The sequence below is a fragment of the Vombatus ursinus genome, unplaced genomic scaffold (genome assembly GCF_900497805.2).
Source record: "Vombatus ursinus unplaced genomic scaffold, bare-nosed wombat genome assembly UNPS02014812.1, whole genome shotgun sequence".
In the NCBI taxonomy this organism is placed as follows: Eukaryota; Metazoa; Chordata; class Mammalia; order Diprotodontia; family Vombatidae; genus Vombatus; species Vombatus ursinus.
This window is the reverse complement of record NW_020954590.1, coordinates 70865747-70887999: the sequence shown is the minus strand read 5'-3', so window position 1 is coordinate 70887999 and position 22253 is coordinate 70865747. Positions and strand designations below refer to the sequence as shown.

At 34.9% G+C, this 22253-nt stretch overlaps 1 protein-coding gene across 1 annotated transcript in view; it reads right to left on the bottom strand.

Annotated features, from left to right (window-relative positions):
• The window catches only part of LOC114053986 (gamma-1-syntrophin-like), a 489285-nt gene that overhangs the window by 454336 nt on the left and 12696 nt on the right, over positions 1 to 22253 (bottom strand). The window contains exon 3 of the mRNA XM_027877092.1: positions 12384 to 12440. Coding sequence (XP_027732893.1) covers positions 12384 to 12440 — 57 coding nt within the window. The remainder of the gene's footprint in view (positions 1 to 12383; positions 12441 to 22253) is intronic.

The following is a 22253-nucleotide window of genomic DNA, read 5'->3' as shown; positions in this document are numbered from 1 at the left end:
AGATAGATAGATAGATAGATAGATAGATAGATAGATAGATAGATAGATAGATAGATCTATCTAAATGCTAGGCTACTATAGCATGCTTCCAAATAGATGCTACCATATGGTACAAAATCATTATCATACTAAAAACCACCACAAGGTTAATGGTTAGGACTCTGCAAAATAATAATGTCCCATTTGGTTATTTCTGTATGCTTAGAATCCCATAAAACCTTGTGAGAGAGGACCGATAATTTCTCAAAATATTTTAGAAATAGTCTTTTCACATGAATAGTCTTGATGTTATTATAAGACAAACTATTGAACAGTAAAGTTTTTTCACATTTTATATATGAAATGAATACTGTATAGATTATTTTAAGAAGCACACATGTATATACATATATTTATACATATGTATGTAAAATATAGTTATTGGTCAGCTTTAATACATTAACCAACTTGTTTAATAAAAGGTAATGCTTTTATTTGTAGTTTCACACACAAATCCCATACCACTTATATTTGCCCACATCTGTACCATTAATGCAATTGACTTTTTTTTTTTTTTTTTTTTTGCAATTGACATTAAGTAATTCCTATTTTGACTCATTTACTTCCATCATTGTAATTCGCCTTGATTATATGACACTAAATCCATTTCTTGGTGCTTGGTTATCACAACTAGCATAGCAATGCAGTAACACTGTGCACTGATGATGCTATATTGAGGAACCTCTCTTTTTCCATCTATTTTACTTAACAGCAAGATATGAACATAAGATATAGTGCACCCCGTCATCAGAAAGGATTACTTAAAGAATGAGGATGTAGTTGATCAAGTTAAATGAATAAATAGTACATTCCTATCTAAACCTCTGATGGCTATTCTAAGTAATCTGTCAATCTTATCACCTTAATTATTAAGAAATATTTATTTTGAACCTGTTTTGTGCATTACATTATGAGGGAGAGAAAATAATGAATTAGGTTCTAAGTCCTTATCCAAGAAGAGGCAGTTTGGTTCCTCATGGACAAAAATATACATCCAGGCAGGACATATTAGCAGAACAGTAAGCTATGGAGTAGAGCAAATGAAATTATAGCTGAACCTGCATATCTTCCTATATACTACTTCATAACATATAATTGCCATACAGTCCAGATTTTCCAGGACTGTCTTGATTTTCAGAGGCACAGAATATTAGAGCTAGAAAGGATCTTAGAGATAATCTAGCCCAGCTCCTTTAAAATGAAGAAATTGAGGACTATTGAGCTGAAAGGTCACATAGCTAGTTAAGGGGCAGGGGGAAGGAAGATTCAAAGCCAGGTCTTTTGATGAAAGGTTCAGTACATGCTTTTCGCTGCACTACACTGCTTATAGAAGAAAAAAATGTACTTTCAGCGAATCTCTATAATAGTAATAATACATATCAAACCATGTGTTCTGAATTTGGATTCATAAAGTTCAGTCACCATACTATCTGCTCTATGCCTCAGTTTTCTGTTTTTGTTGACATTTATTTTGTTGTTTAGATTTCAAGCCACTAAAAAATAGAGATTTTTTCCACAGATTGGTTTCTATTGGAATTGATTGAAAATTGACCAACACAAAATAGTGATGATAATAAAGGTACACAGCATCTTCAGTTCCTCAGTGACTGGAGTGCCATCTAATTAAGATAAAAGATAAGAGCAATCTACTCACTCCTACCAATGTATAGGTCTCATCACTAGCATCCCCATATTTCTTCCCTTCCCATCTCCTTATGTTCCCCATTGGGAATCTACTCCTGAAATCCCATAAAAAATTTCTGAAAGGAAGATATGTGATGTTGAGCTTCATTTAAAGATGTAGATGAAGGGAGGAAATGGAAATTATTGGAAGGGGCTTTCTGTGTGGAGAGAAAAGTGATGCAAGAGAACTAGTTCTGGGGCATCTAGATAACTCAGTGGATAGAGCTCCAGCCTTGGAGTCAGGAGGACCTGAGTTCAAATCTGGCATCAGACACTTGACACTTACTAGCTGTGTGACTCACTTAACCCCAATTGCCTCACCAAAAAGAAAAAAGAGAGAGAACTAGTCCTGACATTCAAATAATCAAAAAATTGGGTAGATATCTCAAGAACAGAGATGAAGATAGTGTTGCTGAAGAAGACTAAGATCTAGCTCCTCTTATATAACCATGACTATCAAAATTAACAATTTTGAAGTCTTTGTGAAACTTTTGAACTTCCACTTTTAAAAATGTTTTTGTTCTCTGTTTCTGCAAATGTTGCTAGTAGGAAAATCCTTAGAATTTTTTTTAAAGCTCTATGAGTTTGCTTCAGGAACAGAAAAAGGAAGTTGTAAGTCTGTGTTTTATTGCATGAGTGGAGAAACCTGAATTGGGAACAGCGGATAGTGACAGTAGAAAGAGATAAGATTAGTCCACGGAAGAAAAGAAAATAACTTCCTGGGGAGCCAGCCAGGACTGGAACTTGTTTCTTTTGGAAAACACATTGACAAATTTCAAACAACTGACTTACAAATAAACCTTTGAAATATGTTATTTATAAATTGGGGCCTGCATACAAAGTTTTTTTTCCCAATTTGTTAGAGAACTTGCATGCATTCAATGAAAACGTTTAGCTATTGTAATATTAACCCACACACACCCACAAAAATCTATATTACAAAGTGATAATAATGTTAATATCTTATAGCCCACAGGACATCAAAAAACTGCCAACATTATTGCTTTGCACAGAAAAAAAGATGTATCAAATTATTTTTTTTAAAACACTAGAATGGATATTCTTCAATTCTTCAAGCTGAATTTTTTTAGTGAAAATTTATTAGTTCCTCTAGTGGTCTTTTTACTCATTCATCAGTGGACAATGCATCATGTTTAGTAGTAAAAAACAAAGTTAATGTTTATAGACTATCTAAATATGGTCTATAGGGTTCTAGGTGGCACAGTGGCTACAGCATTAGCTCTGGAATCAGGAGCACTTGAGTTCAAATCCATCCTGAGACAATTACTAACTGTGTGACCCTAGGCAAGTCACTTTACCCTATTTGCCTCAGTTCCTTATCTGTAAAATGAGCTGGAGAAGGAAATGGCAAACCATTCCTGTATCTCTGCCAAGAAAACTCAAAAAGGGGTCACAAAGAGTAAGAAATGATTGAAAACAACTAAACAGCAACAAAATATGGTGTACTTCTTAGGAATTTCAATATCTTTTTTGTCATTCTGCCTCCATTGCAAAAGCAGAAGGGAGCCACAGAGGAAAGTGGGTTATTTTGTGTTTTTTTTTTCCTTTATTTCTTCATTAAGTGATATTATTTCAAATGGAAGCCTACTGGTAATGAGTCTTTCCCTACTGGGTTATTTTGTGTTTTTTTTTCTTTATTTCTTCATTAAGTGATATTATTTCAAATGGAAGCCTACTGGTAATGAGTCACCCAAGAAAAGCAGTTATGGGTGGGTTGAGATTTGCATTGTTGAAGGAAATACTGATTACATGTGGGATCAGAGTTACTGAAGTATCACTGTATGAACTTAACTATACTTTGTATTTGAATGGTTCAAATAGGTGTTTTATTCATTCTTACAACACATTCATCATTGAGAGTTGAGAACAAGGATTATGAACAGAACTGTAGTAGGATATTCAATATTTTAAGAAAATACTTCTACCTAAATTATATTTGCTTTTATTTTAACATTGCACAAAATCTTAAAATCTCAAAACAAAATCAATTCATGTAGACTTATAGATATGTTAAATCCAAACAGTTCTATTCCCATTTCTTCATTTTACATACTCCTTTCTCTGTCTCTGATTCTGTCTTTTGTTCTCTCTGTCGCTCTGTCCCTCTCTGTCACTATCTCCATCTCTTCTCTGTCTCTGTCTCTCTGTCTGTCTCTGTCTGTCTCTCTCTCACACACATGTACATACGCACACACACACACACATCTGAGTGATCTACTTAGTACACTGGATTTTCTTTTTTCTTGCAATGATCAAACAAACAAATGTTGGTATCTTGGGACTTGAATTCAAAATCCTGTTATCTTAGAGAGAGTCACAATCATTGCAAAGAACCTCTGAATCAAATATTTTAGAGAATGAAAGAAAATAATATAGGGAAGGGAAGAAAAGTAGCTAGTTTTGATGACTGTTAAAAGGGAAGGAGTGGTGAATTTAGTTTAAAATTTCCTTATGTCCTTTACCATTAAAAAAAAATGAAACAAAACTAAACTTTAGGTCTAATGATGAAATTTTTTTTCACCTTTACCTGTCTTCATTTATACCTTACCAAATTTATTTATTTGTATAAAAATATGGACATATTTTCTTTTTATGTCACCCACATTTCCAAATATACACCTCCTTTCTTCTCTCCATAGAGAGTCATCTCTTATAATGAAAAATTAAAAAGAAAGAAAAACAAAAAGTATTTCAGGAAAACTAAGCATCATATTGATAGTTACTGGCAGTCTATACATTCTTCCACACTCATAATCATCAACCTATTCAAAGAAATAAGGCATGACAAGATGCAATGTGGCATGGTAGAAACTAGAGGTTGAGGACCCTGGTTCATATCCCATTTCTGGCACTTAGACCTGTGTAATCTTGAAAAATTCATTCTACTTCCTTGGGGCTTAGTTTCCTCCTCTGTAAAATGAGGGAGTTGGGGTAGGGAACCTATGAATCTCCTTTTGGTCCCAGATCTATGATCCTATTAAAAGGTGAATATTCTCATTGCTCCTTTGGAGCCAGGGTTCCTTTTTTTTTTTTAAAGAACTCAGAATATTAAGTACATTTTGGTTTCCCTTGATTAATATGGTTATGGGAAAAGATGTCTATATTTCTTTAAATAATTTGGAAAATATTAAACTTATTTTTGAAGGATGAAAGAAAAAATATAATGCAGTGTATTTTAATAGTGGCAAAAATCTGCAATATGTATGAAAGTTGTAGCTCTTTTCCTGCATACTTTTAAACAATCCCACAATCCACCTTTTCTTTCATATCACTTTATTTCCACAATAAAAAATTGCAGTCTTTTATTAATAATGCTTGCTGTCATACTGTCTAAGAAATGACAATTGTAATTACTTATCTGGTGAGAGTAAGAAGAAAATAAAAGAAAGAAAAATCATATCGTAGATGTTAATTCAGATTGCTTGAAGCAGTAATAAATGTCTCCATGCCAAAAAAAAAAAAAGCTAATAAGACTTTAAGATTAGAATACTTTAAAAAAGTAAAAGTGTTTTAATCACAAATGACTTTATGTTTGGACTTAAAGAAAAATGCCCATAATAGTGAGGTACTGCATGCAAGTCACTTATGTAGAGTCCACAGCAACAAGGTTAAGGAAGGACCACATTTGTTCCATGTTAAGAATAGCTTAAGAAACTGTCTAGCCTGAGAATCAGAACCCTGGGGAAGAGAATGCAACCATAGCTGGCTTCAATGACTTCAAGAATTGTCATGTGGAAAATGTCATGTTGGCGGCTAGGTGGCACAATGGATAGAATCCAGGGCCTGGAGTTAGGAAGTCTCATCTCCCTGAGTTCAAATCTGGCATCAGATATTAGCTGTGTGACCTTGGGCAAGTCACTTAACTCTGTTTGCCTGAGTTTCCTTATGGGTAAAATGAGCTGGAGATGGAAATGGCAAACTATACCAGTATCTCTGCTAAGAAAATGCCAAATGGGGTCACAAAGAGTCAGACATGACTGAAACGACTAAACAATAACAGTATGTGAAAAAGGGTTTAGGCATGTTCAGTCTGATGCTAGAAGATATAGCTAGCAAAAGTGTGTAGACACTGAAAAGTGGCAACTTTAAGGCTGATATAAGGAAAAACTTCTTTACAATTAGAGCTAAGACTGTAATGGGCTGCTTGGGAAGATGGTGACTTTACTTGATGACTTTAAACAAAGACTAAATAGACATATCAGGTATGTTTTGACATTCAACCTTTTGCAGATATGGGTTGGACTAAAATACCTCTGGTGTGCCTTCTAACACTAAAAGTCCCATAATTCTCAAGTAACTGTATCAGAGGGCAAGCAAGCCTATTCCTGGCTCCTCATTGCCACTTGTAGACTTTTCCTCAATTAACATCACTAAGCAACCCCTCCTCCTTTGAGGTTCACTCTTTCTGAATTTAATACCCAATCCAGACCTTGGTAGCTGTTTTCTACCAGCCCCCAAAATATTCTCCTTCTTTTCTCAATAAGTTCAGTGCCTATTTTTCATTCTCCATCTCTATTCTAACTCCTGGTTTTATGCTAAGGAACTTCAGAATATATGCTGATGTACCAATTAACACCCTAACTAATCACTTCCTAAATCTACTCAACTCTTACGACCTATTCTTTTCCACCTCAGTGACACACAGTGATGATTATACCTGTCACCCAAAAGTGTTTCAGTCTCATGATCATGAATTATTCCTCCTAAATCAATTCTTTGTCCTCACTATGCCCTCCACACTCTATCTACCACTCAGCGCTTTCCCAGGCCATCACATATATTCTGGCTACAATCTCTTTTCTTTCTCTACCTCAGCACCCAATTTAACTTTGTCCTATCTTCTGTTCTTGGATCTCTTGTCCTCCTTTTCAGTAAATGCTCACATCTTGCCAAAACCTGATGCTGGACTGCTCCTAGTCTTCTACCCCCTGCCACGTCTGCTACTACTTATGTGCTGTTGAATGGACTGAAGGAAGTCATGCAACTATCTTAGTTATACCATAAATGCATATTATCTAATCATATGTGACTAGAGTCCCCACTGTAAATCATTCCTTTTTTTCTTCCCAAATTAATTCTATATCTGACTCACTTCAACAACTGTTCCAAGCTGCTCCATATACTTTAAATCTTCTGTACCATCTCTCTCCAAGTCTCACAATTGAGAATTTTTCCAAGGAAATAGAAACTATTCAGGATGAACTCCCTCTTCTCCTCTTTGCTTCATATCACAACAACTTCACATCATTCTCCAATATCTCTTCCTTTACTCTGGTTTCTGAAAAGTTGCCCTTTGTTTTTTTTTTTTTTTTTTAACATAGTCTACCCCTCTACATGTACTCTTGAACACATACTTCCCACATTTTCAGCCAGATTGGTTGGTTCTTCTATCATCTCAAATCTTCAATCTCTTTCTATCTAGTCACTTCCTACTGCTTAAAAACACACCCAACTCTCTCTTATCCTTTAAAAAAAAACCCTCAACTAAATCCTAATATCCTCATTAGCTATTATGATTTATCTCTCCTTCATTTCTCAGCCAAATTCCTTGAAAAAAAGTTGTCTACACTCATTGATCTATTGCTCTTCTCCCACCCTTTTTTAAGACCTCAGCTTTATGACTTCCAACCTCATAACTCAGCTTCAACTACTCTTTTCAAAATTACCAAAATGCATTGTCTTTTCTCAATTCTCATCTTTCTTGACCTTTCAGTTGTATTTGAAACTGTTCAACATCCTTGTTTCCTGAATAGTATCTCTTCCCTAGGTTTTCATGACAATGCTTTCTCTTGACTCTTTTCCCTGAACAACTCTTCTCAGTTTCCTTGGATTTATTATTATCTAATTCATATCCACAAATTGAGGCTGTACCTCCAAACTTAGTCCTGGCTCTTTTCTTTTTTCATTCTTTATTATCTCACTCAGGGACCTTATCAGTTGACATGGGTTCAATTATTACTTCTATTCAAATGATTTCATATCTATACATCCAACCCTAGTGTCTCTTCTGAATTCAAAAACCTACATTACCATTTCAAACTGGATATCCTGTAGACATCTCAAACAACATTGTCTAAATAGAACTAATTTTATTTCCCCTCAAACCTACAACTTTCCCAAACTTCTCTATTACTACTGAGAGTACCAATATACTTCCAACCACATTAGCTCACAACTTCTATATTGTCTTCAATTCCTCACTTATAATTGACCCCAGAGACCCAAGCTGTTGTCAATCTTAGTCATTTTTACCACCCCAACATTTTTAGTAATACACAGAACCTTTTCTATCTATTACCCTAGTTCAGGCCCTTGTTACCTCTCACCTTCAGGATTGCAAAATGTTTCTAATAATAGTTTCCCTGCCTCTAATCTCTCCCTCTACACAGCTGACAAAATGATTTTTTCTAAAGCACAGGCCTGACTATGTCATTCCTACCTCCCTACTACTCAATACAAACTAATGGCTGCCTGATACCTAGAGGATCAAAAATAAATTCCTCTATTTGGTCTTTATAATCTGTCTTCAACCTACCTTTCCATATCTCTTACACTTTATTCCCCTTAATGCCTATGATTCTGTGACCAGTGAATATCTCTGAAAGTTAGCTGACTGATCCTGGGATTAAAAGTTTAATAGCATAGTATAACTGGTGCAGAATCTAAGGGAACAGTGACATATTCAGTTGTAATACTAAAGGAAATTTAGTATGGTTTTCATACATGTTACACAAGACCCAAATGGGCTTTCTTTGCCTAATTTGAGGTTTCAAAATAACCTTATAATGATCATTCTTTTCCTAGTTGGTGAAGAATTTGCATATAAATCAGCATTTTAAAAATAGAAGCCATTAATAAAAGCTATTGCCTTGACCAAGAGAAATAATAATTATTTACCTGAAAATGTGGCAAGGTTGTAGGGTGTGTGTGGGGGGGTATTATTGTTTCATTTTTAACAATCATTTAGCCTGAATATTAAATAAAAAGAAAAATTGAAGGACAGAACTTAAATGTATTTAAAAATGATCATTTATTTACCCCCAAAATAGTACAGTAATGTTTTCAATTCCTTGATCCAGAATCATACTGCCACACCTACTTTTAAGAAAATATCTTATGTTTGCTTGACTTGAAATCAGGAAAATATGAGTTCAACTAATGAGTCTAATAATATTAAATTTATGAGCTTTTGAAAGCCTCAATTTCTTGTAAAATGTCCTTCCTTATCTGTAAAATGAGACTGATAATATATCTATTGCCACTACTTTATAGAGTTGTTCTAGGCTCAAATTAGATAATGCCCCCCAAACCTAAAAACACTATATAAAGTTTAATAATAACAATAACAATAATAATAATAATAATAATAATAATAATAATGGCATGGTACTGTGGATTACATTACCTCTAGACTTAAAGGACATGAGTTCTAATCTCACTTGTTATTTTTATTGCCTGTGTGACTTTTGACAAGTCTCTTTCCTCTCTTTCCTCAGCTACAAAATGAGGAAATTGAACTAGATGACCTTCAAAGTCCCTTATAGCTCCAAATCTATGAACTGTGTATCACACACACACACCTCAGGCTTGACATGGTACATAGAAGGAGATAGAATTCCTGATTGTCTAAGAGAATACCGAGCATGACACTACATACCTGAATAAGAGGGGATACATGGAAAACACAGTAAGGTTGATGAAGACTATGACAGAGGTGGTCGAGAGAAGCAAGCATAGGCTTTTGAATAGCTACTGGAAAGCTTCAAGTTGCAGACATTTAGGAGAAACTACTTCCCTTCCTACCCTCAAATGTGCTCGCACACTCACACACACACACACACACACACGCGCCCGCACACATACACACACACTCATTATGTTCCTTAAGTTCTAATGCTTGTAACCATAGAGATAGCTGAAAGCAGACCCCCAACCCTCCCTTAGTAAAGTCACTTCCTCCCTTCTTGGTTGAGATGAAGTGTTTTATCTTGTTCCTAGCGAAAGAGCTCTTTTGCTATTATATATTTTTTGGTGTATTTTATCTGTATTCTAATCATGACTGCCCCAGCTTTTTCATTTTCACCTCACCATTTTCTGTGCAAGTCTGTTATCTACAACATGATATTGGAGGAATGATTCACATTATTCCCCCACCATATAATGTGAAAGTAGAGTAGTGAAAAACACTTTTTCATATGCTATATTTCCTGCTATGTATAGTATGAGGAACCAGCATGATCCTGATATGTGTGGACCATTGATTTTAAAACACACAAAATTACATGCAGTACATGTTATTGATTCTTGAGATATGGATTGACACAAGAAGTACAATTGAAAGGTGTGTGTGTGTGTGTGTGTGTATGTGTAGTGTGTGTGTGTGTGAGAGAGAGAGACAGAAACAGAGACAGAGACAGAGATAGAGAGAGACAGAGATAGAGAGAGACAGAGAGAGACAGAGAAGGAGGAAGAGGAGGAGAAATGGAAGAGGGAGAGACACAAGTTTTATAGGTTATATAGTGAATGTGAGGATACTTTTCTAACTTAAATCTACAGAGGTCAGACTCTCAATATTTGACACAGATACCATTTCTCACTAGATTCCCAAGTCTGATTATATGTCATGTGACTTGAATACATTTTTTTAAAATTAAGCTTTAAAAAATACTGAACTATAAAAACTCTACTGTAAAATGTTCAGTACATTTAAAAAACATTTTAAATTAAATTTAATTAAAAAATGCCTTGGTTAACTTTTACATTGTTTCACTTAATGTTTAGTTTTTTACAATAATAAAGTTATTCTGAGATTCTATGAGACCTGTGTTAAAGCGGGCACCTTAAATTTAAAAAAAAGAATAACATTCCCAAGTGGTGTGCATATTATGATAGCTTCACTAGGTAAAGTGGGAAGAATGCCAGGGCCCAGAGAATTACTCTTCAAAAACAAGTCAATCATTCCCACAGAATTTTATATGGTGACTCAAAAATTAAGTTGTTTATTCTTTTCATATACTGCCTAAGTGCCCCCTCAACCTTCTTAAAAAGATTTGAGCATATCAGGGCAATTAAAATACATATCTTTTCTACATAAAAAAGACTTTCTTGTCCTTAGCTTGACTTAATTCTTAAGAAAATCTGAACAGAATGTAATTATTTATTTCTCAAGAATAGAAGATAACTGTTATATCAAAAAAGAAAGTCAGATTAAAAATAATTTCACCAGACAATTTTCTTATCACGGGCAACACAAGGCAACTCCATATTAATCTTTTCTGAGTCACTTTTACAAGGTCAGTTAAAATCATATATTCACACAAATAGTAGTTTCACTTTGCATGCATACCTTGAATCTTTTTTTTTAATGCCTTGAGATATAGCCTTAGTTTTTACCTACTGCTATCATAATGTGAAGATGGCTATGCTAATTGACAAGTTGGGAAATTAATTTCTTAGGAATGATTGTTAGTTTTCTCTCTCCTCAAATTTATCATGCATATATTTACCTGTTTACATACTACTTGCCCTTAGGAGAATGTAAATTGCCTGAAGGTAGGAGTTATTTGTTTAATCTTTGTATCCCCAGCAAGAAATATAAAGGCACTAGACTTTCAATAGGATAGGGGCTTAAGAAATGTTTTCTTTCTTTCTTTCTTTCTTTCTTTCTTTCTTTCTTTCTTTCTTTCTTTCTTTCTTTCTTTCTTTCTTTCTTTCTTTCTCTCTCTCTCTCTCTCTCTCTCTCTCTCTCTCTCTCTCTCTCTCTTTCTTTCTTTCTTTCCTTCCTTCCTTCCTTTCCCCTTCCTTTTCTTTTTTTTTTGAGGGAAATGAATTGGACACAAAGTATCTGATTTTGCTTTTTTTAATTACAATATTAATACAATGCTACTACTTGTTAATTTTTTTTCTGAAGAAAAAGGACATAATAAACTACATTGATGGTTATATCTTTACTAAATGAATATCAGAGAAACAACACATTCAGTTTTATTAATGAATGAAAATGAATGAGTAAATGAGAGTCATCTGATCAAATGTGATATTTATAAAGCACTTAGCATAATGCCTAGCACATAGGAGGCACTATATAAATGAAAGCCACTTCCCTCCCCCTTCTGTTACCCTTCTCTTCATATTTATCAGAGAGCTGTTACCAAACTCTGACTCTCCTATGCTTTGCCTCTGTAAGATAAAATTTTAATGAACTTCAAACCCATAATGAAAATGAATACAAGAAAAGTAGCCAAATACAATTTCATTTCCATATCTTAATAGATATAGAGCTTATTGGAGATATCCACCCCTTGTTTCCCCCACCGATAGGCACAACCTTTGGTATATTCATTGACTACAAAAATAATTTATAAAATGCTCTGGGATTTAGAGCAAAAAACAAAGATGGAATCCCATGCCAGAGAGAGGTACAAATCCCAACTATTTTTTTTTTCTCAACTCACTCAATAAGAAGAGATACTTTATCTGATACTTTGGAATGTCCAGCCAATTTGATCCCTAAGCCAAATAGGAGGGGGAGCTTCATAGCCCTCTCATCTGCTTTCTTCTTTATTCACAAAAATAAAATGCATGATAAGGCAGGCACTATAGCATGGCCTATGCGATGATAGACTGAAATGACATGCTACCTTTATGCTTAATCCAAATCCTCCTACAGTTTGTCTTCTAATGGTCACCGTTCTTTCCTGAAAGAGAGGGTTTTTTTTAAAGTGGTTAGTAGATTCTAATACTGTACTTACATTCACATTTCCATTCTTTCTCTTGGTTATTTGATCATAATAACATCATATTTTAGATTCTTACAAATAAAAAGATTAATTTTTAAAGTTAGAATAAAGCTAATAACCTAAATCTCAAATTACTGAAAAAATGATTAAATTGTTATACTTTATAATGAAGGAAAAATTAAGCTTTGTTCAGACCATTTATGCTCATGTTTCAAAACTTAAAGCTTCTCAAGCCTCTCATTATGTCATATTATTCTACTTTCATGATAAACAGGGACTAAGAGGCTCATTTTTGCATACAATCAGCTATTGGTTATCCACAGCAAAGACTGCTTATCAACCAAGGATACCTTATCTACCACTATTTGATCAGGTTTCAACTTTGGATGGTAAAGGTGAGTCAAAAAAGAGTCAAGCCCAGGAGTAGAAGTAGTTGAGGAAAATGCTTTTATATTTCCAAATGCATTTCTGTATTGTATGTATTGTAGAGTTATAGGATGTTAGAAATATAAAGGGGAATTTTAGGTGCAACTCCAGAATTTTAAACAGTAAGGAACTGAAATCTAATGCTGTTAAGTGATTTGCTTAAAGTCAATTATCTATAGTATGGGTAGAATAATTTCTTATTGAAAAAATAGTCATGAATCTCTAACTCAATTTTAAACCTAACTAAAAATGATTTTTGAATCTGTTTTTTAAATTATGTAGGCATCCTCATCCTTCAAAAGGCAAGCAAACATTAACTGTATACTTGAATTCATACCATCACAGGTAATATATGGTCCTAAATAAATATGAACATACTTCTACCTATATATCTAAGCTCTCTTAAACAAATTGTGTATTAGAAAGTCTAAGGACAGGCTGCTAGGAGTTTTGTAACTTCTGACATTCTGAGTTATTGAGTCACTATAGCTATGAAGAGAACATGGGGAATTGAAATCTCCTTCCATCTGAGGACAGTTTGAAGCCTCTTCATCTGTTCATCCTTGATCTCCCAAATGAACTTTCTTGTTTGGTAAGTGTATCCAATTTAGTTCTAGATGTTACATAGTCTTAAGCATTTTCCTCTATTTCAGCAAGAATTTTTTTCTCTCTCATTGTAGTCCTTATTCTACAAGCACTTTCAGAATAGATAACATTCAAAGAGAGGAACCAAGAAAAAACAAAAGAGACTTTTGTTTTCTGTAGCTCAGGAGCACAGGCTACTTATTCATTGTATTTTGGCAGATTTGCAGGTTTTTTTAAACATAAACTAAGCTACTTAGTTTCCATTAAAAAAATGAATAAGGCTTTAAGGACAAGGTTATCATATTTGAAAGTAAATTTTCTTAAATCTTACAAAATTTATATTCAAACAAGACAACTATCCCAATTTTTATACAAAACTTCATTTCTCCTTGGCATAAGACATAAAAGATAAAGAGGTAGATTTTTAATCACAAATTATTTGTTAAATAGAAAACATTCATCATTACGTATGTCTGGCCTTTTAGAAACTATCCTATGAAACACAATCTTAAAAATAACTTCTTTATTTTCAGAATTACTGTTTTATCATGACTTGCTTAATGAATTCATCTCAAGCCCCTCTTTGTAAATGCAGTTATAAAAAATTAATATGAATAAAAGTAAGAAATAAGATTAAAACTTTTTTTAAATTATAAATAATTTTACACACTGCCATGTAGTTCTTTATCTAAACTGTGATTTTTAGCTCAGCCTATGTGTGAGCATGGTTGTAGGTATATAAAAAAATACTTTTTTTGTTGTAAAATTCCATGTATATAAAATGTATCTAGACACACCTCAAATAGAAAATAATTAAATATTATATACATATATATGTATGTGTATATATGTATTTTCTAGTACAATTTAAAGTAATTATATATTTATTATGAAGTACCTTTACATTTAATGTTAGACATGAATTCAAGGCAGACAAGGCACAGAATGCATTTAAAGAAATTATCTTGGGGCAGCTATGTGGTGCAGTGGATAGAGCACCGGCCCTGGATTCAGGAGGACCTGAGTTCAAATCCAGCCTCAGACACATAACACTTACTAGCTGTGTGACTCTGGGCAAGTCACTTAACCCCAACTGCCTTGCCAAAAAAAAAAAAAGAAAGAAATTATCTTTGATTTAATCTGATCATGAATGCATGAAGTAGTATACACAAGAAGTAGTATAATCTATATCCAACAGACATAAAAACAGAAAAAGAGGTGGATCAGTTATGAAGTAAAAATGTGGGATAAACAACAGACTGATCATGTATTGTGCTGGTTCTCATGTTAATTGTTCAATCCACAAGCATTTTTTTTTTTGGGAGGGTGAGGTAATTGGGGTTAAGTGACTTGCCCAGGATCACACAGCCAGTAAGTATCAAATATCTTGAGATCAGATTTGAACTCAGGTCCTTCTGACTCCAGAGCCAGTGCCATATCCACTATGCCACGTAGCTGCCCCCTCATCTAGCATTTATTGTGTTCATACTATATGCCAAGTGCAGAGAATACAAAGAAAGACAAAACACCATCCCTGCTCTCAAAGAACTTATTTTTGAATGAAGAACATAATATGTAAATAGCTAGTCACATTCAAGAAATATTCAGAGTATATGGAAGCGAAGGCCCTAACAGCTAAGGTGGATCAAGAAAAGGCATTTGAAGGTTTTATCTAGATAAGCCTTGAAAGCAGTCAGAGAAACTAAAAGTTGAGATGGGAAGGAGCAGAGAATACCAAGAATAGGAGATAGCTAGAGCAAAGAAACGGAGATGGAGTGTCATGATCAAGGAACCCTAAGTAGGAGCTGAAAATTAAAGTATGTGGAAAGCAGAAAAGAGTAAGAAGACTAGAAAGATAGAAAGGGTACAGGTTATGAAGAACTTTAAATGCCAAAAAAGGTAAGTTTATATTTGGTCCTTCAGAAAATAGGGAGCCACTAGAGGTCACTGAGCAGAGACCTACTCTTTAGACAAAATCATTTTGGCAATTACTTGGATGACAGCTTAAAGTAACGACACTTGAAACAAGGTGACTCTTTAGAATATTATTGTAACAGCTCAGACAGGGGGCAATGAAGCCCTGAACTATAATAGCAGCTCTGTGAATGGAGAGAAAGGAAAATATATGGCAGATGACTTAGAGGCAAAAAGGATGAATGAGAGTGATTGGTTGTAGATGATATCAAATGTTGGGACCCCAACTCCATGACTGGGTTGATGATGGTACTATAAGCAATAATAAGGAAGTACAGAAGAAGGGAAAGTGTGGAGGGAAAGATCATGAATTTTATTAAGGGAAATCCAGTCTGAGATGTCCAATTGGCAGAACTGAACCTAGGGAAAGAGACCAGGGCTTACTATATAGAAGTGGGAGTTGTCAGAATAGAGATAATAATTGAAGCCATTAAGAGTTAATGAGAACATTAAGTGAGATAACATTGAGGGGAAAAAAGGAGAGTTCAGAACAAAGCCTTGAGTACCATTCAAGGATAGTAGGCATAATATGATACCTTAGGCATGATAGATACCCAACAGGAAAACCAAGAAATAACACTATATAACACACACACACACACGCATAAAGGAAAGAATATATAGGAGAAAAATTATTGGCTGTGTCAAAGAGTTTAAGGAGGATGACAATTGGGAAAACAGCATTATATTGAGAATCAATTAAATGTTCATTAGCAGCTTTGGAGAGGGCAGTTTCTGTTGGTTGATGAGATCAGAGGCCAGATTGCAAAGACTTTGGAATATAGTAAGAGAAGGTAAGGACACTGATTATTGATGGCTTCCTAAAGGAATTAAGCCATGAAGGAGAATCAAAATACAGGATAATAGCTAGTGGGGATGGCAGGATAGAGTTAGCTTTTTGTTTGGTTTTGGTTTCTTAAAGATGGGGAAGCATGCTTGGAATTTTAGGTAGGAGGGAAAGTGCCCATAAATAGAGAAAGACTGGAAATAAAGAAGAGTAGAGAAGAGAGTGAATGTGGGGAAATTGGAAGGGGATGGGATCAAGGGTATTTATTGGGGATTGACTTTGGCAAGAAGATCAGCCAGTACTTCATCTGAGATTGGAGTGAAGAAGGAGACATCTGAGTGATATAAGACAAAGATTTGGAAAAAGAGGAATTGAAGGTTACTGTGGATGGCTTGAAGAGAGACAAGAAAGTTTGAAAGTACCTATCAGGGAAGAACATAATTTTAGAGTAGAGGATAGTGTAAGGTTAAATTTGATCACAAAGAGGTAGAAACAGGGAAGAGAGGAGAATATAACCAAGTTCAGGGATGATGGAAGTGCTGCGGAAGAACTAGTAGAGGGAATAGAGGTGTAATATACACATTATACTAATTTTTCCTTTGTTGCAGGAAAATACTGGGTTCATTCACTGCTGGGCTAGGTCAAGTAGGTTGCTCCTCAGTGCTGGCTTCTTACTAGACTCAGCCACTGCAGTCACTGACAGACTGCTATCAACTCTAGTTGCTGGACTTCTGATGGCTCTTCTAATCCTTCAAAGGTCAGAAAGTAATAACCTAGTCCAATCCATCTCTGTACACTCATTCACCCATCGTGTAGAAATAAATATAAGGGATAAAAGAAACAGGCACCATGCTCTTACAATCAAATGACAGCTTGAGTGGGGAAATAAAGCACTTAAAATCCTTGCTATTGTCCCTCTCTCACCTGAAGGCACTCAATAGTTTTTGCTATGTTTATTGCTAGGCAGGGAAAAAAAAATGACAAAAGGGCCGAAGGAGAAGCATATTGAATCTTTTGAATGAAAAAACAGTTCCAGTTCCACCATCAATCCTTTAAGCTCCAAAGCCAACCATAAAACTCCTTGTCACCTCATAGCATCATAATTCCTCATTGCCCAGTCTATATATATTGGATAGAAACTAAAAGGAAATAGTGTGTGTGCTCCATATAACACATCAGGAAGAGCATATATTCGCATGCTCTCAGGACTGGACCTTCATTGTCTAGTCCTCCATTATACATGGACCTGTAAATACTGATTTTTAGGAGTTTAAAGTGATTTAATAAAGAAAATGGGCTTTCCTACACAGTATATATATTCATTCTTTTAATCAACAAATATTAATTGAGAACTTAAGAGTTGCAAAGAACTCTACTTAGCATTGTGGGAGATATTAAAAAAAAAAGTAAGACATGGCCCTGGCATTGACAGAGTTTATAACCAATAAATACTTGTGTAACTATGATTCTATTAGATGAAAATTGTTAGCACTTTCATGTTTCTATTGGTTCCAAACTACAGTTTCATTGGTCTAGAGAATATTGGGTAAAGAAACTCTGGCAATAAAAATGTAAAACTTATAGTCTGAGAGCTTCCTGGAGTATTAAGAGGTTGAGAGACGTGTCCAGTGTCACAAAGCCAGTACGTGTCAAATGCGGGACTTGACCCATGTCTTTTTGATACCAATTTATACTCCAACAATTCCTAAAAATTACAGAAAGGAGTACCCTAAGTAGGAGAGAGAAACTAGCTTAGTGCCTGGTGAGCTAACTAGTCATTTTTATTCTCTTGAAACTGGCAAGAACTCTTCTCTCAGAAAAATTCCTTATCCACTAATAGCTACTCTTGGGCTGCATGAACTATTTTCTTAGCTCTTGTTCTGTGGATAATAAATAAATGATTGCTTAAAATAGAACCAAGCCCAGTGGTGCAGTCAGCTCAGGCAGAGGTATCAAGATGGAGTTTTCAATCTGTCAGAGAAAAATGCATCTTAATTAGCCAATGTCATCACCCAAATTACCTAGAACATCTTGCATAGCAATAATTAGCATTGAACACATCTTGGTCAGTTAGTTTTGTTCCACAGCTGATTTTGTGCTGGCACATCGATTTCCTTGGATGGCAGCCAGCAAGCATACCAGGGTTACCAAAGACCTTTCTTCAATGCTCCTTCTCATTTCCTATAATCCTGGCTCCAAAATCTCAGGGCAGAGAACATTTAGAACATGTTCCAAATACAATACAAAAGAACTGATCCAGATTGTCTAGTAGAGACTGTAGAGAGTCAGCAAAAACTGTTGAGACTATCAGAAGCAGCACTTATTTCAATGTTTAAAAAAAGCATATAAACCTACTCCCATTCATGTTCTACAGCTTCAAGACATACATAAAGCATGGATTTAAATCAGATCATACTTGTTGATTTATAAAACATTTAAAAAAATCCTTCCATTTAAACATAATCATTTTTTTAAAATAATTATGAAATATAAAATAAATCTCAAATACCTCCCTCAAGATCAATTCTTCTCTAATGATCCTAAACAAATTATATCAGTTTCCCAAATTCTGCTTTGTATTTCATGTCTGATTTCTTTGTGCTCAGTGAGTGTGTGTTAGTGTTAGATCACTGAAGGACCAAAGTATGTCTCTAACCCCTTCATACTCACCTCTTCTCATTCCTTTCTGTTTTCCAAGGAGAAAGGAAAAAAAAAAAGGAGTTTCTAACATTTTCTATGTTGCCCAACTCATCAATCAGTCTATGCCTGGGAGCAGGATTGGAATTGTGTTTAGTTAACACATGTAGGATACTGTAAGAACTGTTGCCTGGTAACAAGCCACATAGTATTTTGGGAAGCCAAGGTCTAGGGTCTATCTATACTTTAATGTTTCATCACAAGTTCAAGCTAAGGGTACAAAGCACATGTTGTATATATAAATAAGAGAATTTACTATAATCCTTTTGTACTTCTTAGAATGAGAAGGTTTGAATTCAAGAGGACTATTATCATATAATATTCTTTTAGATCATAACATCCCAGAATGGTAAAAACAACACTGGAGACCTAGGTCACATCTTAGTTTACTCATCCCTAAAATGGGTAAGATAATACCCTTCAACTTCCTTGTAAGACTGTTGTGAAGATCAAATGAAATAATCTATGTGGAAACACTCCGCAAATTGTAAAGTACCTATCTGAATGTAAAATGCCTATATGAACTATCACATCTGTGTTCTTATTCCTCATAACTAAAATATTTATTGTCCTTAATCACACTTATGGTTTTTCTTGGTACTATACTAACAGCATTACATTCCAGACCATATTCTTTTATTTTAGGAGTGTGTGATCCTAATGGACACCACTGATGCAATAGACATCACAGGTGTAAAATATGCACAGTACAGCCTATCAATCTATATTTAATCTATATTTCATTAGTCAGTTTTCTTAGATATAAGATAAAAGTCATAAACTCATAATCTTCAGTATATCCCTAGACTCCTTAACTCTAATGCTATATTAGGAGCACTTCAATCATAAGCAATAAGCATGAAAAATTCTTTGCATTCACAGTACATACCTGATGAGGTATCATTTCCTAATTTTAACAAAAAATAAATTATTAATGTACTTTGCATTTCTCAGGTATAATAATCACTAAAGAGTTCTTGTCTCTGATTCTGTGTATACATAGTGGAAACAGAAAGGAGCAATTAACCAGGCCATTTATTCTTTCATTCAACAAACACTTATTTGAATGTCTTACATTTTTCAGGCAATGGGATAGTCAGTGTGAGCTGCTCTGCTACTTAAAAGCTGAGTGATCTCGGGGCAAATCACTTCATCTCTTGGACTCAGTGTTATCATCTATAAAAGAGGTTGGAGTGAATTATCACTGACATTCCTTTGAATGTCTAAAGCTGTGAACCTTGTTCCTATGCACACCAACCTCCTTGTATGAACAGGAAATGTTCTAAAAATACACCTAAATCAATAGTCACATTTTAAAAAATGCTTTAATCACTGACGATGAGAGAAATGAACATTAAAGCAACTTTAAGATTCCTCCTCATACCATTGACAGGTAACAAGAACTTAAAAAGACACATGTTTGGAGGGACATAACCTGCTGAAACTGAAACAATCCTTCATTGTTTGTAAATTGTGGCTCTGCCAAGCTGTCCTTGCTACAAACTATGACAGAAATTTGTCTATAAACTGTTGTTTCCAAGTATTTTTAACACAGTTTGATAGTATTATGCAGGTATTTCTTTTAAAAAGTTATTATTTTTAGCTGAAGAAGCAGTAAACTCAAACCAGTGATGTTATTGCCCTGAAATGAATTGTGAATGACTTATAAATAAACCTATCCTGCTCACAGAAAGACAATTCAGATGCATTCCAGTCAAGGCATATCCTGTCAGTACTAGCTGATGTTCATTAGTGAACCAATACTGTGTGGGCAGAACAGGCTTGAAAAAGACAGCCCCCAGCAGTCCAGAAGCAAATGAAGCACTGTGTACAAGCCTCATAGAGCCCATGCCTATCCTGCTGAATTGCCAGGTTTGCTTGGCCCTCACTAGGTTAATTGATTAATGCTTTGGGTCTGATTCTTTCTCATCACTTTTCACCAGTGTTCCTTTCCCCTACTTTTATGGTTTGATTCTTGTCAAAAGGCTAGGAATTTGACCTCTCAGTGACCTTCCCTTCCTACCAACCCACAACCCGAGATTTGCCAGGTCCTTACATCCCATCTCATACAAAATTGTACCCCAAAGAGTTTCTGTTGTAGTGCTACTATTTGCCAATGTCCCCTCATTCTCCTGCAGCATGGATTGAGCTAGTAATAGATGAAGCCCTGAGTCATTGGTTCATCACAAGGAATCAATCCACTACTAGAGGTTCTCCCTACTGTCACCAGTGGATACAAAGAAGGGTCCCTGACTGAAGATGCTGGTCCATCACACTTATGCCTATTAACATGCTGCCTCCACTAGAATATCCGTTATGAAAGCCAGAATAATCATTGTAGCAACAGCTACTGGGCTTTGCAGGGTGGCTGCCATCACTGCTGGAGTCTGTGCATTGTCAGTTCTAATAACTGCCCTAGAGGTGATAGCTCTGGCTGCTTCAACAAAGAGTTGATAAAGAGTGGACAGAAAGGTGATTTAGTAGCATCTCATAGACTTAGGAATCTTGTCAATCAAAACAAGCAGAGACTTATTTTCTCTCCAGTTCCTAAACTGATTTCTGTGTATGGCTAGTTTTCATCTAATTAAATAATAGTTCACATTTCTAAAACATTTTTCTTACACAATATCCTCACATCCATTATATGAATGAGGGAAATGGCTTAAAAAGGATACCAGAATCACAAAATTTCAGAACCAGAAGGGATCTCAATGGCCATCTCATACAATTCTATCTGAAAAACAGTTCCTTCTGTCAATAGTTAAAACAGCTTCCATTTACGTAGCGCTTTATGGTCTGTAAAAATACTTCATATATACAGACCATCCGCAAAATCTTAGTGCAGTTTTAAGATTTAATAGCTTTAAATTGCACTACAATTTTTAGAACACTATGTATTATATCATTTGAACCTTATAATATTTTTTGAGGTTAAGCACTATTATTATCTTCATTCTTTAGATGAGGAAACTGGAGCTGAGAGAGGTTAAGTGACATTTCCAGAATCACAAAAGAGTCTAAGTTCAATCAATGTTCTTTTCACAAGGCAGAAAACTTTCATAGCAGTCTTCACCTTGATAATAAATTCCTACCTATACAAAAATTTCTCATTTTATAGACTACTCATGTCTACTGGAAGGTAAATATACTTTGGAGTTTATGTACAGGCATCTGCTCTTCTATCAGACCTTTACTGCTGGAATCACTCACATGGAGAGCCATGGTGGAAGGGGTAGAAAGTTTCTGATCATCTGAATTTTATATTACTCAGGAGCTATCCCTAGAAGCTTGCACTTTCTAAA